Source organism: Chlamydotis macqueenii, chromosome 23 (genome assembly GCF_036417535.1).
Source record: "Chlamydotis macqueenii isolate bChlMac1 chromosome 23, bChlMac1.mat, whole genome shotgun sequence".
Classification (NCBI taxonomy): domain Eukaryota; kingdom Metazoa; phylum Chordata; class Aves; order Otidiformes; family Otididae; genus Chlamydotis; species Chlamydotis macqueenii.
The window spans coordinates 2,901,668-2,917,405 of NC_141578.1; the positions used below are offsets into that span (position 1 = coordinate 2,901,668).

At 45.2% G+C, this 15,738-nt stretch overlaps 1 protein-coding gene and 1 non-coding gene across 2 annotated transcripts; both read left to right on the top strand.

Annotated features, from left to right (window-relative positions):
- The first annotated feature begins 2,321 nt into the window (after nucleotides 1–2,321).
- Nucleotides 2,322–14,024, top strand: LOC147597971 (uncharacterized). Its single transcript, XM_086765733.1, has 8 exons — nucleotides 2,322–2,401; nucleotides 2,959–3,110; nucleotides 3,242–3,380; nucleotides 8,212–8,299; nucleotides 8,976–9,082; nucleotides 10,407–10,492; nucleotides 11,634–12,778; nucleotides 13,993–14,024. Coding segments are annotated over exons 2-7 (648 nt in total). The 5' UTR covers nucleotides 2,322–2,401; nucleotides 2,959–3,108; the 3' UTR covers nucleotides 11,860–12,778; nucleotides 13,993–14,024.
- TRNAW-CCA (transfer RNA tryptophan (anticodon CCA)) lies at nucleotides 2,524–2,595 on the top strand. The gene has a single exon. It is a non-coding gene; the product is annotated as a tRNA-Trp (tRNA).
- Nucleotides 14,025–15,738: the final 1,714 nt, after the last annotated feature.

Consider the following 15,738-nt stretch of genomic DNA (forward strand, 5'->3'; position numbering starts at 1 on the left):
TTGAACCACTGAGGGATTAATCACTGCTGGGGAGTTTACGAGGAGTGTAAAGACACGGGTCAAATCCAACCTTTGTTTTATACTGGTGTAAATCCAGAGAGACAGTCTGTATACCGAGATGTCTACAAAAATATTAATTACACAGAGATGAGCTTGGACTGGACCCCGGCACTCAGATTTCTCCCATCCCCGTGCAAAAGCACGGACACAACGCGCACGAGGAGGCAAAGACGGGCTTACAGCAGGCACGCGCTGAGGAAGCCCTGATTCGACAAAGCCCTGCTCAAACCTAAGTGTTTGCTTTGGGATTTCGCTTGATTCGATAAATTTGCCCGATTCCCCCCAGTAAACCCGTGTCGATCCCTGCAGAAGGGATCGCAAGGACCAGGCAGCGGGAAAGGCGCGGAACCGTCCTTGCAGCGTCTCCCTCACGCTGCCTAACGAGGATCAAAGCATTAAACCTCTTTTTATTGTCCTTTGCTTTTATCCCACTGTCTGGATTTCATCACGAAGGGACCTACCCAGACATGTTCCTCAGGAGTCTCCCAGCCCCAGTAGCCATAGAAACCGGCTATTTTTAGTCTGTTTTCACGATGCCAGTAAATGACTTTTCTCTACTTTGCAGAGACAGAAGACCAGGTCAGCCTTGCGTGCTGGCGGATGGTAAACGAGCGTCTCCGGCAAGGCGGGCGTCCCCTCCCGTACCGTCCTGGGCATTTGAGAAAATAAACGTGGCATTTGTAAACAAGGGCACGCACCCACGCACACAGCAGGTTACTTCCTATTGTATTTCCTACGCTGGAGAAAATATTTATAAGAATTTTTAAAGTATGGATTTTATAGACGTTTGGAGATCAGGGGGTTTTGGTATACGATGAGCTTCCTCCTTTCCTGAGCTGGTTCTTCAAAAATCCCCGTAATACAAATTACCAGTGTTTGGAAATGCGATCAACGCGGGTTAGGGCACAGCGGTGCTCGAGGCATAAATCAGCCCCACAACAATGCCTTCCCTTCCCGCAGTATCCGTAAGACTCGCCGCCAACGGCTTTTGAAGTCAGATGGAAAAGCACATTTGTCTGAGTAATTATCGGGCTGCACGCTAATGAGCAATGCCGGCCGGGTAATTCAGTGGGAGGGAAGGGAGCTGGGGCAGAGCATCATCTTCCTGGAGGGTTTTCTTAAAACACCCGTCGTGTCTTGGGACGTTTCCCCTTCCCAGCAGCCCTGCGGCAGGATGCGGCCCACGGGGGCACTTCCCCGGTGGCTCCCCACCCTCCTCGGGGTACAAACGCTGGGGCGGATTCTGGGGGTGCAGGAGCATCCCCGCCAGCGCCGTGGGAAGGGATCAGCAGAGCGGAGACGACGGAAACCGTTTCCTTTTAATGCCTGCCAGGTATCCTGGAGCTGTAAATACACGGGGCCCGACGGCTTCTGCCGTACCGTGGCTCGTTTACAAGGTTGTACTGTAAATTATAGACGCATATCACGACTGCGGTTTGCACCGAGAGACTCGCCTATCGATCTGTCTCCTGCCGGTTACCGTTCCGGACGGCCACGGCCCGTTTTTTCGGAAGCTGCGCGGTGTTGCGGGTCGTTTGTACGTCTCTCTGTCTGCACTTGGAGCAAGCACTTTCCCGGCCCGGCTGTACGAGCACGCGGGGAAGCGGCTACGGCAGCTGCTGTAATAAACCGGCTTTAAGATACTCCGCTGAGAGATGGGCTTCATTTGGGGCGTGCTGCTTGCGGCCCTGAGCCGGGGTGGGAGCGGAAAGGGAGGTGGGTTTGGTGTGGCTGTGGTGGGAGACGGGCAGAGGCGGGGGGACACGGACTTCCCTAACCCCGCTCTCTTCCCACCAAGGCCTGCGTGAGAGTTGTGCTGCGAAGTCATTCATTTGCACACACACAGAGCAGGTGCCTGGATGGGTTCCGAAGTCCCGAAGTGACCGTGGATATAAAAAAAATAAAAACGTGACACTTGTGAAAGCAGTCAAAATTCTAGGAACTCTAACAGATGCACGTTTAAATAGGCAGCAAAAGGATACTGCAATATATATACCGGGCAGCGCTGCAGCTGAGGACGGCCGCCCGGCCCAACTCAGCGCACGTAACGGGGCTCTCTCGGGGCCGGGCCCTTTAAACCGGGGGTACCGGGGCTGGGCCAGACCACAGGCAGTGGGATGGGGGGGGTTCCGCCCCGGGGCGGCGCAGGTGGGCCCAGCGAGGTGGCGCGGGACAACCCCTCCCGAGGCGATGGTACAGCCCACCGGGGGGGGCGTGGCCGACCGAGGCAGGCGGGCGGCTTGAAAGCCGGTAGACGGCCTCGCGGGAGGGGCTGCGGGCCGCTCCGCCGGCACCGGGAGCGGGCCCGGGGCAGCCCCGGGCGGCGGCGAGGAAGCCCGGGGTCTGTGCGGGGGCGGGGGGGGAGGTTCGTTAAAATTGCACGGGGGAGGGAAGAATGTGAGGGTGCGCATGCGCAGGGCGGTGCGCAGCCTCTTGTGGGCAGGGCGGAAGGGCGCTGGCGGAGACCTCGTGGCGCAACGGTAGCGCGTCTGACTCCAGATCAGAAGGCTGCGTGTTCGAATCACGTCGGGGTCATGGCTCCCCGGAGGGGTTCCAATTTTTACCCGGGGAACAACGGGACCGGTCTTGGGGTCCCCGGGGGCACCGGGCCGGGACGCTGCGGGGTGCCGGGGTCGGGGGGAAGGGAGCCGGCGGCCCTTTTTGGGCTCTAATTTTCACTCCGGGTGGGCGTGAGGTGTCCCAGCGCCCCTCACGTATCAGGGTGCCGCAGCCCAGCGGAGGGGCCTAGCAAGGCCTCTGCCCAAAATGAACAAAATTGAAACAAGTAAAATAACTCCAGTTACAGGGGGAAATGGTAAAAATGGCTTAACATTGCTGTTCTGGGTGTAAGTGAAGAAACTGGATGGCAGAGCTATTTCACTATGACTTTTTTTCCAGCCACAGGTGCTACTCCCAAGGACAATGCAGGAAAACAATTTTAGATGGAATAATTTTTCTAAGTTGGTAAAGTTCAACTGCTTTGATACCGTTGGGAAATCTTTTCAGTGTATCTGTCCTACGCAGATGTGACCCCGAAGCGCTCGGGAAATGTGAGTGGTACCTCATCCTGGGGGATGCTGGGGTCCTGTGCGTGGGGGTGAGCAGCGATCCGGAGAGACCGGGTCAGCTGGCAACCTCTTGCCAGTGTAAGTAATGTTTCAGGAATGTTTTTTGTCTTCAGGTGCTTGTGTTGTACGGACTTGGAGGGGATTTTGGCAACAGGCTTTGAGAGGATAAACAAAACTGAACCACCAGTAACTGCAGCACAGCTTTTCAACAATCTAGGGCAACAATGCCTGTCTCCTGTGATGCTACGTGAAGTAACTGGGGCCTTTCTTTTGCTAAGAAACCCCAGTGGCAGCTGAGTTAGAGACTGCTTGGAATGAAATGTGACACATAGTGCTCCCTACGTAACTTTTTTCCTGCCTTTACAACGGTGAAAGTAGCTCTAGCTTTGAGCCATCCACTTTGTTGTTTAAAACTATTTTACATTTGGAGGGAACAATAAAGGCAAAGGGTAATCTGCAGGATGAATAAAGCTTCTAAGCGGTCATTAACTTCAGCTGCTTTAACCTGCTCAGCAGATGATGGGTTGTGTACACCTGAGTTCCTGTAGTCTTGATCTTTTTCCATTAAATGACTTTTGTCTTGACTAGCTTTTCTTTTGAACTTCATTGCTTTATAATAGCACATAGGAATGATGCTTTGAGCTCCTGTTGCCACAAAGATTACCTTCGTGTTGAAAAATAGCACCAGACTAAAAGACATAGGAATTGAGTCTTTATTGCCCTGCACTGCCTTCGCTGATAGAACTGTAATTAAGGAAAAATGGCTGGGCAAAAAATAACCTCGTATCTGGAAGTACATATCCACAGTGATGTGCTTCCTGAAATGAGCAATATTAAAGCTATTCCTAAGGTGACAGCAGGATATGTTTAAACCTCACTCTGGAAGCTTGAATAAATACACTGTATGTGTTTGCTGTGTGGCTATTAATTAAAACCTGTAATTGGTTTGGGATTTAACTGTGCTGTGGGAAGGGATGAATGGGCTTAAACCAAGTGACTGAAACCCCTTAAAAGGCTAACTTGTACAACTTGAGTATTTGTCTTCTCTCTTCTCAGTGTTCTGTTGCTATTTAATAGTTAAGTTTTTTGATTTGGTTTGGGTTTTTTTCTATAAATCCCCTCAGGTTGCTCTTTAAATGTTTTTTCCTTTGATGGGACAGCTGCTTTTTTCAAAAGACAACAATCATTTAATGAGAATTTCCTGGGGAAGATACCATTCATGGCTTCATGATTAACATTTGTCTTAATCTAAATACCAAATGTGATACCAAAATACCTGGGTCTTGCTTGCATATGTCACATACAGGTTTGTGAAACAAGGAATGTTCTGGAGCTGCTGTGCTTTTGGCCGAGGTCTTCACTGGAGCGTTCAATGCTGGCTGACCAGGATGACTGAATACAATGGGAAATGAAAGTTATTATCTACTCAGTATTTAAAAATGTAATTGCAGTGAAAAGGCTTCTGCGTGCGTGTACTTTTTAATGCCAGGGGCTTAGTAAATGCTGCTTTTTCCTGTTTAGAAATTACGTCTGTCTGTTTCAGGGTAAAAAGCACCTCCAATGAATTCTGCAGAAGGTATTTCTTCCTAGGATTTCCTCGCTTAAAACTGCTCTAGTATGAGCTACCTCCCGTGAGCTTGGGTACTACACAGCTGAGGGAGGAGTAGCAGTGCTTCAGGATGCCTTTCCATGCTCTATTTCCTGCCTTTTAATGTTTTATACGTAATGGCTATACAGCACTGCTGTGATTGTTATTCCATCATCTAATGCCGTCTGAGAGTGTGATGGTGCAAACATCTTCCCTCTTGGGTGATCTTCAGGAATCAGTCTTATTCCTTGAAGCTTTCAAGCACAGGCATCCCAGTAGCACCCAGGCTTGTGTTCCAGATTTCTCATGGTGTCATACAGGCTTACCTCTCCCTCATCCACAGTATGGTTTTGTTTGTTTTTTTTGTCCTACAAAAAATATTAGTACTTATGTCACTTTTGCCTATTGATACATCAGTTTGGATTTCTTCCTGAAATTGTTGGTTGCCTCTTTATTTTGCTCCCATAAAAGAGGAGAATTAGCTTTTTTTTCTCAGAGAAACCTGTATAACTCTTGAGATGTACCTTTCCTATTTAAGCTTATAGGATACCAATGACACTTGCAACTTTTGCTCTTCCAGGAGAAGGATTTTCTCTATGTCAGTTGGAAAGAAATTTCACTTCACTACTGGTTGCTGTGGGAAGTTATGACATCACAGCGTAGTTGCTAACACCAAACAGCAGGGTAAAGCAAAGGACACCCTTCCAGCACCCTCTCCCACTGCTTTAAGGAGCAATCAGGACTCCAGCTGATCCTAGGTTAAGTGGTTTTCTTTTATTTTGGATCAGTGTTCCCACCTGTGGGCACAGCTGAGGTCTGTAGGCCATTGGAGTGGAGCTGCAGCCATGGTGATGGTCTTTCCCTGCTGCTCAGCGCAAACTTGTGAGCACCTGGAGGTGAAGTGGTCTTTGCAGAGAGTGATTGTGTGATTCAAGTTGGTAAGGTCTAAATAGGGTGTGAAAGAATGACAGCAGTGGGACAGAACTTCTTGTGGAAGTCAAATGTACTGTGTTATGTGATTTTCACTATTCTTTAGTCTCACCACAGATAAATTACCTGTGAAGGTAAATATAATAAATATGGACTATGACAGGATCTCCTGGGGTCTGTGGTCTGTTCCTGCTGTGATCTGCTGGGGGCAGTGCCCATCTTCCTTCTCCCATATTTTGTCCTCTGGGTATAAGTAGAGGTCCCTGAACCGGTGCCAGGGGGTGAACAACTTTGCCGCTGTGGTGCCCGCCTTCCCTGGGCTGCTCCCGAGGCTTCCACCTCCCAGTGAAAGTCAGGAGCTGAGAAATTAAATGGGAAAATTGCCAATATTTGGCTAGACTCTAATGAAGGGAGTGCTGATGGTGAAGGGGCTCTTCCTAAACCGCCTTTCATCTGAGTGTTTGCTGCTGATGTTTGTCCATAGCTATGACTTGGATTCTCCTTCTGTGAGACAGGTTTGGATCTGTGGCTCACAGAAATAGACACAAAGACTGTCACTGGGGTTGTTTCATTTTATCTTGTCCCAATTGCTTTACTTGCTAGCATGTAAAGGAGTGAGGAAAGAGTATTGTTCCAGAAAACAGTCTAGAAAGGCATTAAAGAGCAGCTCTGAAGCCTCCATCCTTTTAAGGGGAAGCAAATGAGTTGTGGCTTTAGGCAATTTTTCTCCTTAAAACAAATGGTCTCAGATCTCTGGAGTTTATTTCCACCACCTCCCCAGTCGGGATGGCAAATGCTATAATCAAAATCAGGTCACAAGAGACCGATGCATGAAGGAGCAGCTGTTGCATGCAGTCATGCACAATATTTCTGTGCTAGAAATGATTCATTTAGTCTGTGTAATATATATGGAAATGTGCTGCAGGAGCATTGCTGAAAATAACCCATTGTATTCACACAGCCCCAACAAAGCTGATCTTTGTTTTGTGGATTTTACGTGCCTTTTCCCTTTTATGATATGTCAAATAAGCACAGGCAATCTCCCTTTTAGTTAGGTAGCGTTACTTGACTGTACTTAATCTGTATGTATATGCTTCTTTTAGACTGACATCAGAATGCAATACCTTCAGCACTGAAAGCATAAACTAAATGAAGACTACGGCAGGGAATCGTGTGGAAAGAAAATCAAATCCTGCTGCAGAAGCGCTCTGGATGAACAGATAATGGAGGTGGAATAAAGAGAATGAAGGCGGGGGGGGGAACTATTTCGGAGGTCTTACAATATTCTGCAAAATCTGGGCTGAAAGGGATTTTTACTCTTTTTGCTTAAGTAGAACATTCTGTGTTTTAATCTCCAGAAGCCTTTTGGGGAGTTCCTTACTACTGAAAGCTGTTTTGCCTCTACCTTTTCTTTATTGTTACGTCCTTTGAAGTTGTCTTCAAAGATGAAGCGAAACTTCCCATTTATTCTACAGACTGTAATGAATATCCAGCTTTGTTTAAGCAATTAGCTTGGTGGGGTGATTTCTGTTGCTGTTTAAAAAAAAAGTTCCAAAATCCTGAGTGGTTTAGACATGTTTTGAAAAAACACTAAGCCAACAGCTGTGCATGGGACTAATCTGACAGTATAGCAGCTGTCATAACAAAAGCAGAGCTGGTTCAAACACAGCTCCTTTGTGTAGTGATTGAAAATAATTTAAAGGAAAAGGTTATTTACTGGTTCTGCTGTGTTGAGCTGTGGGGCTGGACACGTGACTGTTCACTTGTTTTTGGTATGTGATCCCCAACAGATGAATGGGCTCTTAACCACTTCTTTACCTTTAAAGACTGAAATGTGTGGCAATACTCAGCTCTGCGTCTTGCTGCTGGCTTTGTTTGCGGTTCCTCTCTGTTTCTGGAACTAGGGTATGTAGGTGCCTGCCTGGATGCTCCTTGGTTGATGGCAAGCCATTTCAACGTGCTCACAAACCACACCTGTAATCAAGGAATGCTCCAGTGGATGCACAAGAGGATCATTAAGCAATGAGATTTCTAAAGATGGCCTGAATTGTAGCTTTTTAAAGTACCAAATCCTGAAACCTGGTGTAGATATTTCAGTCTAATTCGCTCATATTTTTAAGGCCCTTTTTTTTTTTTTCCCCCCTTTCTCCTCATTCAGACAGAAGTACTGGAGTAACCTTTGAAACAAAAGACTTCAAAGTGACAGCATTCTGTGCCTCTGGCTGTACTGAACTAAGTAATCTGCTAATGCATGAATATTTTATGTATCTACAGCTAAATGAAGGAAATTGCAAGTTGATATAAACTCATGTTCTTTGTATTAGCTCATGACAAATGCAGCAATTACCTCCAATCAGTTAATTACGGCATCTTTCTGTTGCCTGCCTTCCCCTTTCTCGAGCTTTGTTTTGTAAAAAGAGTATTTGTTAAACTTGCAGCTCTTCTATAGCTGCTTCACTGAAGTACTTTCTTGTTATGCAATTGGAAAATATTGCACTTTAATACCATAGTGGATGTCTTTGGTGTTTCCTCACCCTCTCTTGCTGCTTTCTCTTTTCTTTCTAGTCTTCACACCGGGACGTGCCTCAATGTTGTATGAAGCTTCTGTTTCCTGATGCAGATTACGTTGTTGCTGAGATAACAGCAGAGGGAAGTATCTGTTCCTGTTTCACGTTAATTTTGTTCATGCCTTTGCATCTAGCAATCCCTAAATCTAGAACTGAACTTCAATTGGACTTGACACAGTTTGCTGTCTCCTAACTCTGACTTTCTAGCAGTGACTATTAAAGGAAAACAGGTCCATTTGTGGCAAGAGAATATTAAACTGGGCTTGCTTGTACTCTGTTTGAACAATCTAGTAGCTTTCAAGGCATACTAGATGTGTTCATAAAAGTACTTGTGAAACTAGTGGCTAACAAATAAAAACTGCTGGCACTTTGTGATGGGCCATGTCTCTCGCACTTATATTAAATTTTTAAATATAAAAGAATTAGATAAAGAATTGCTAATTAAGGATAGAGTACATAGCTTGTACTTTATCATCAGTCATCTGATATCTTGAGGATTGCTTTACTCTTCACTTACAGAATGTAAATTATTTGAGGCTTTTAGTTACATACATTTAAATCAACTTTGCATTGTAACTGTATGTGTAGGCTTGTCATGGGTGGAAAAATCGTAAGAAGCTTCCCTTTTAAATCAGTATGAATAACAAGAACATGATCTGTGTTGTATGGTGTTCAGGACTTCGTGGTAGCCCATGATGAGAGGCTTTAATTCTGTGCCTACAGCCTGCGTTAATGACTCTGACTTGAAATATTAACAGGTAGAACTAATATTGCTGGAGGGTGAAATGCCGACAGACCAGATGCGGGGAGAAGAGAGATCAGCTGGCAGCAATCCCTGTGGCAATCTCGAGACTGTTTGCAGGAAAAGGGTATTATGGTATTATTAACTTAAGATAGTAATCTCTCTGCACTTCCTCTGGGCACAAAACACTTCCAAGGTACAACCTTCAGACCAGTGGCCCATCCAAATGATACGATGAGTCATGGAATCTCGTTTCGCTTACTAACGCAGCAGTACAGAAGCGCATTCCTTGGTCTCTTCGTCTTAAGCTTAGAAATAGTCTGTCTTATCTGAATTTCTCTAACTTGCACTTCACAGCGCAGTGTAAGGATCCTGAGTCAACGCTGAGCAAATGAGCTTGCTCATACCTGAGGAATTCTGGCAGGGCAGCCAGATGTTCCCCTCAAGGCATTCCACTTCCTCCTCAGCATAGCATGTAGCCTCGAAGATGGCTATCTTAAAGAAGATGGTGTTCCCTTTTGAAGAGAATATTTAAGAGAACTTTTTGATGTAGGGTAAATTCCACTTAGCATTTAAAATTCAGCCATGGTTCCTCTTGAAAGAGGAGATTCTGAGTGGATCTTTCTGCCCAAACATTTACATGCATAATGTTAAATGTAAGTAATCTGTTGAAGAGTACATACTTGGGCCCCGTTGCATGATGTTAAAGGTGGTGGGTAAATCTTTGCAGGGCACGGCCACCGGTCTCTTTGGCACAAGACTTCTGTCTCTTGGTGGCACCTGGCACAAATGGGTCCCGAGTGAGGCTTTGGAGCATTAATGTCACAGGGATGTTGGTTGTAGCGCTGTTTTCCTTGCATGCAGATGAGTTTGTTGAGCTGCTGTGATTAGATGATGTGTCCAGAGGCAAAATACTGGTTATTGTGCATTATTCACTGACTTGTGCAATAAATCAGTTTCAAGTAGTAGGTTTTTATCCAGCAGGATGAGAAAATGGTGGCCAAGAGTACAATGATGTACTGAACACCAATAAATATTCCAGGGACATCCGTATTAGAGTAGACTGCACTCAACCAGCCTTTATTTTAACCTAATCTCTTGGTGGTTTTTAAGTACTTTGCAAAGACTTTTTGTTTTTGCTATCTGCAGAAGAACAATCCAGTTTAAATGAGATTATTTCGAGGGCGTTTCCATTCATTGAATCACTTCCTATCAAGAAGTAACATGGTGTTTTTTGTCTCAGCACTATCCGTTTTAGACTCCTGTGATCATTGACGTGCATTTACTCCTTCTCATTAGTCTTGTTCTGATAACACCAGGACCTCACAAGAAGGAAGCATCCTCCCCATTAAAACTGAGGTGACCTTGCTCTAGTAATCTGTGGCTTATTTGGTAGCTTTGCTTGATAGGAATGAAAAGCTCATGGAATCTCTCACCATATTTTTCATCAGGTGAGAGTAATATCTAGTGATGGAACTGATGAAGATAACCAAGGCGAAACATGCTTTTCTGGTTCTTTGCCTCCTGGAGGAATCAGGTACCATGCATTTAACCTATATTTCCCTCTTGCCATCAACCACCTTTCCTTTGGTTTGTTTTCCCATTTTTGGAGAAGTTTCCTTGTTGTTATCTGCAGATTAACATCTTGGAAAGCACAGGGTTTGAGGAAATTCTTGCTTCGAAAAGAAAACTTTGAAAAATTTCTGGAGCTAGGTAAAAAAGGACTTTCTGAAGTTGAAGAGTGAAGCCTCAAGTGAAACGTTTGAGTTTCAGTTGGGGTTCCTGTGAGCCCACTGCCCTCTGATTATAAACAGCAGAGAAACTGCTGCATCTGCCAGGCCATTCAGTAACTTCTGCTCTTCTCTGCATGTGAGCAAAACCAATGCTTGTGCAGTTGTGTGAGGTTGTAACAGCACTTCTTGATGCTCAGGAAAAAAAAATATGGTTTCCTATAAAGGCATTCTCTGGCTGATGGGATGCCATTTCAATAAACGTGTTTCAAGAGTGCATTAAAGTGAGATGTTAACACTTGACATGTGGGGAGGAGGAGGGCCACCTCCTTTAATGGATGAATTTCAGGTAGGTTCTGAGTGTGGTGGCCTCTTTACAATTTCCTGCTTAGAAACTGAAAGCAGGGTAGTCTCTACAGACTCCTTGGAGTCTCTTTCAGGTTTGAGCTCATTTTTATAGCTTTGTAAAAATGCAGTCCCATTCTTCAGAGTTTTGCATGGACAGAAGAGGGAACCCTAGGAAACTCTCTCCTACTGCTGTTAGAAAATCATGAAAGTGGTGTGTTTTTCTTACATGGCAGTACATGAATCAAAAGGGGTCCTGACCTGTAGGTCTTGCTAGAGGCCAACCAGAACAGTGTGCTTCTAGTGGTGCTCTGCTGTCAGTTCTACAGCAGCAAATGGCAAGCGTGTCCTGGAATGTGATGTTTGTTAATTCCTTGCATGCCGTATCCCAGGCACTTCTGTGCCGGTTGCAGAAGTTTCAATATACCATTGTTTTAAAAACAGATTATTTGGTTTGTGGGGTTTTTTTTCTTTAATTTTTTTTAATTCTAATTGCAAGACTCCTTTCTCACTTAGTGGTAGGTTTCTGTGTCGAAAAGACCTCTGTAAGGTTGGTGATGAGAATTCAGATTGCCTGAAACAACTTTTTATTTTCCCTCGTAGACCCAGCAGGAAAAGGCCAAAGAAAGAGAACAGGCAATCATCAGCTCGGAAGAATAGGAAAAGAGCTAAGGTGAAAAAAGAGATATTGATGCTGGAAAATGGGAAGAACCAAGCAGAGGTAACACAGGAAGAGGACACTCAAAGTTTGATACCCACGCCTGTGAGGATTGTGATTTTTGCCATCTTTCTGTTTGTGATCTTCATGTGTGTGATTGATGGAAGCTAACACAAACAGTCTGCTCATAAACCTCATTCTGGGAAGAAAATAAAAGCACTGTCCTGATGACATACGCAGTGTTTAGAGGTGACTGCAAAACTGAAGAATGCACTTTTTTTCTCCCTGCTGCTTGTGAACAAGCTCTTCAGGCAGTGAATTAAAAAGCTAGTAGGAGGGTGAAAACAGCCTCTGACATGTTTTTGCCTAGCGTTTGCTGTATATGTAGCTCCTCACTCCTGGAAATACGACTTGCTATACTGTTTCTACTTTGCTGAAGTCAAGTTCGTGTGTTTTGTGCCCCAGCTAGAGAGTTTATTCACTCAGAGGTGTTTGGAGTTCTCCGTGGCTTGGTTTTTCGTGAACTGCCTGTGGCTGGGATTACTGCATCGTTGAGAACTTACTGCTTCTCTGGGCTCTGGTTATTTTATATTTGAGAAACATCAGATATAAATTGAGGGCACAAATGATTTGCCAGTCTGGCAGGACAGGTAATGGCTCTAGTATATAATACAAGCTGTGAGTGATCAAGGGAGGAGTTATTATTCTTAACACTTCTGCAAAAATGTTCTTGCCCCTTCAAATGCTACTGAAAAGGGGGGAATAGTGGAAGTGAGGGTCTCCCATTGTTGGTCTGCTACTCCTCATCTGAGGAGGACCTAGTTTTGTGTGCCGTGTTCTCATAAATCATGGCACTTACATGACTTATGGGTGAAGATCAAGCTGAGACCTTTTGGTATCTTTTCACAGGAGAAATCCAGAACTCTGAGGCTGGCACATAGTCTGGGAAAAAAAGCACTGCAGCACCCTAAAATTGCTGAAAGCATTTGATTTAAAGACTGCTGGTTTTCTCCTGTTGTCTGTGCCCACTGTGTGAAGAGAAAAAATTTTGTATCCTTAGGTTTGATGCTGTTTGGTTTAGGAGGAAAGTGTAAGTTACAACACAGTAAGCTAGTGGTAGGAGATACTGAATGGTTTCCTTAACTTCTAAGACGTTTAGCTTCATCTTTTAGGCTGTGTGCACTTTGTAATATTTACCTCAAATCTCGGTGCTAGCTTTAGTGTCAGGTAAGAGGTTATCTCTTTTTCTAAATAGGATAAATGGTAATAAATTAAAAAAGGGAGTCTGATTCCTCTAACAGTCTAAGTAAGCAGAGCTAAAGCAGCTGCCTTTCCACCAAGGTGTGGTGTTAGCTCTCTATTCTCAGGTGTTTCCTGCTTTGTGAAGCTCACTTTCCAGTTTAGCAAGTGCGATGAAAGCTGGAATGTGCTATGTTTTTACTTGATGTTGCATTCATAGGAAAATAATTTTTAGCTGCTTCAAATTGCTATGTAAATACCATCACTTCCCTGTTCAGTAACTGACAGACCTTGCCAGTTCTACTTCACACTTCCAGGCTTTGCTCTTTGCTGCTTGTGCCCCCTCTCTGTCTAGCCATCTTGCACTTCCTCTGCAAAACCTTGTCTTGAATGATCCAGCTGATGCGTGGTAGCTTTGATCTGGTTATTGAGGGTGGTGGAGAAGGGCTGTATAGTCATGCCATTCCTCCTACCTACCTTTGTTCTTATTAGGAAACAAAGTTGTTGTTTATTCCTCTCATTTGAACATGTTTAGATGAGGTGAAGTTCCTCTTCCTTAGCATCAGCTGCTTCACCTGGATGGCACTGTTGGGTACCTGATGACTGTTTTCCCTTTCTATTTTTCAGTCCCAAATTCAGTGAATTATTCTAGTCCCTCCTTTCGGTTGAGGATGGCAAAGCATTGGCTCCAGGGATGGGGATTTCTGAAATCCTTCTGGCAATGGATAACAAAAACACTAATCTCCTGCTGTTCAACCTGCGAGGGGTGTGTGCACTTGTGTTGAAGGACACGTGCTGTTATGATGTGTTACAGGAAATAAGCGTGATAGTACCCAGTGCTGTTTTATTGGTTCTTTCCTTTGATATAACTGCTTGGAAGGCAAAAGTTCCTAATCCCTTCTCTTAAAAATAAGAGATGGAGATCTAGACCAGGCTCCTGGGCACAACAGTTGCTGCATCTTAAGCAACACTTGGAAAAAAAATCCCACTCTGGCTCTTGTGTAGCACAGGAGGTAGGCTTGTTGAGTTTGCTTTAAATTTCAACTATCTGTGATTTCCTCCCAGCCTCCGGTGGTGGTACTGACTCCCTGTTACTGCCTGACCTTCTTCAAGAAAATTGTTCTGGTCTGTAAGTCTCGTTAATATTGGATTTGGATTGAAAATGTGTTCCTCTCCCAACTGAAAATGGGGGAGGAACAGCTTCCTCCACCCCCAGAGAAGTTTGGTTAGTGCCAAAACTCCTCTAGCTCAGTGGAAATGAATAAGGCAGCGTAGCAGTCCTGCCAGAACAGAGTGGGAACCAATCCTCCTTCCCTGGGGAGTGAGGCTAGCACATATTGTACTTGTTCACTTTAATGAGCTGATCAGCAAAACAAACGCACATCATGTAGCTATTGTCTGTGCTGGGAGAAGGCAAGCTGTGGCCCACTCCATCCCACCCTGTGCCCCTGCTCCCAGTTAGCTGCGATCCCAGCTACTGAAAATTAAAGGTAAAGGGAGTACCTGGTTTTTGGGGGACTACCTTTAACATCTATGATAACTAAACTTGTCGTCTTGGTAGCAGCAGTAGATGCAAGGTAAGAAAATAAGGATGCAAGGCATGCAACAGGGGAAAGATTTAAGTGAAACGGTTGGGTGTGGAATTTCCTTTTCATCCAGGAGGTAGAAAACTCCTGTGTACTTTTGGTTTTCCCCATAGGAGAAAATTTGAGTAGGGTGAGATTTAAGGAGCACATCATTCATGAGGATTTGTGCCCTCCACATGCAGCATCTCTAGATCTAAAGGAGAATTGGACTTGGCACCCCTGTCAGATGGCAGCAGAGAAAATACTTCTGGTTACTGTTCTGCAGTTTTTTTCCCCTCTTCTTGCCTGAACTGTCTCACTTCTCAGTCTTTGCAGCCTACCCCTGCCCCACATCTATGGCAAGCTGGGGCATCTCGTGCCTTCCCGCCGCTCCGAGCCCCCGCGGGTGGCTGGCAGGTTGCTATCCGAAGCTGTTTCCCCCGTGTCTCTAATTTTATACGCTGCAGCCTTCTCCCCTAGAGACCTGTCAGCAAGGATCTACGCCTGGCAGAAATAGCTCTGGGAGAGCAATGACAGCAAAGTGGATGCTAAACGGGGGAGAGCAGAAGTGTGGTAGCAGTGAGGTCAGTTAGAATCAACTTTCCTGGAACACATCTCTTGGACACCCTGGGATGGGCAGCAGCTGGGGCTGGGAGATGTCTGGAGAGTGGAAGCTGCAGAAGACAAGACTTGGTGAGATGGGTGAGACAACCTCATCTGCCTTCTGCATCTGCCTGCTTCCTGCGGGTGGTTTTTCTCCGCTGCAGCAGCAATCTGAGCAGCTCAGGATCCACACTGAGATCTTGCAGGTGCAGAAGGATTTTTTGCGGCCAGTCTATAAGGAGCAGGAGAACCTATATATGGGAGATGCTGGTCAGAGGTGTTTGCCAAGCAGTCATGGTCCAGCCAAGCTGGAAGTGAGTTACTGCGGATGGAATGGGCACGTGGAGGGTTTTGGTGGCTTGTCACAAAAGCTTCATGTGACAGAGCCAAGAATAGAACTTCTTAATCCAGGGAGAATTGGGCAAAGTATATTGTTACAGATTAATGTGTTTGCCCATTAACTTAGCTTTGGGCATCAGCAAAACAAAGAGGAAAATTCTGAGAAATTGAAGTGTTTCATTATGGTAACCTTTGAAACAAAGCATCTTGACTTCTGAAAGCATTTCAGTTTCAAAACAGTCTTTTTTTTTTTTTTTTTAAAAGCACTAAGCGCTTCAACATTTAACCCCCAAAAGAAAGAAAA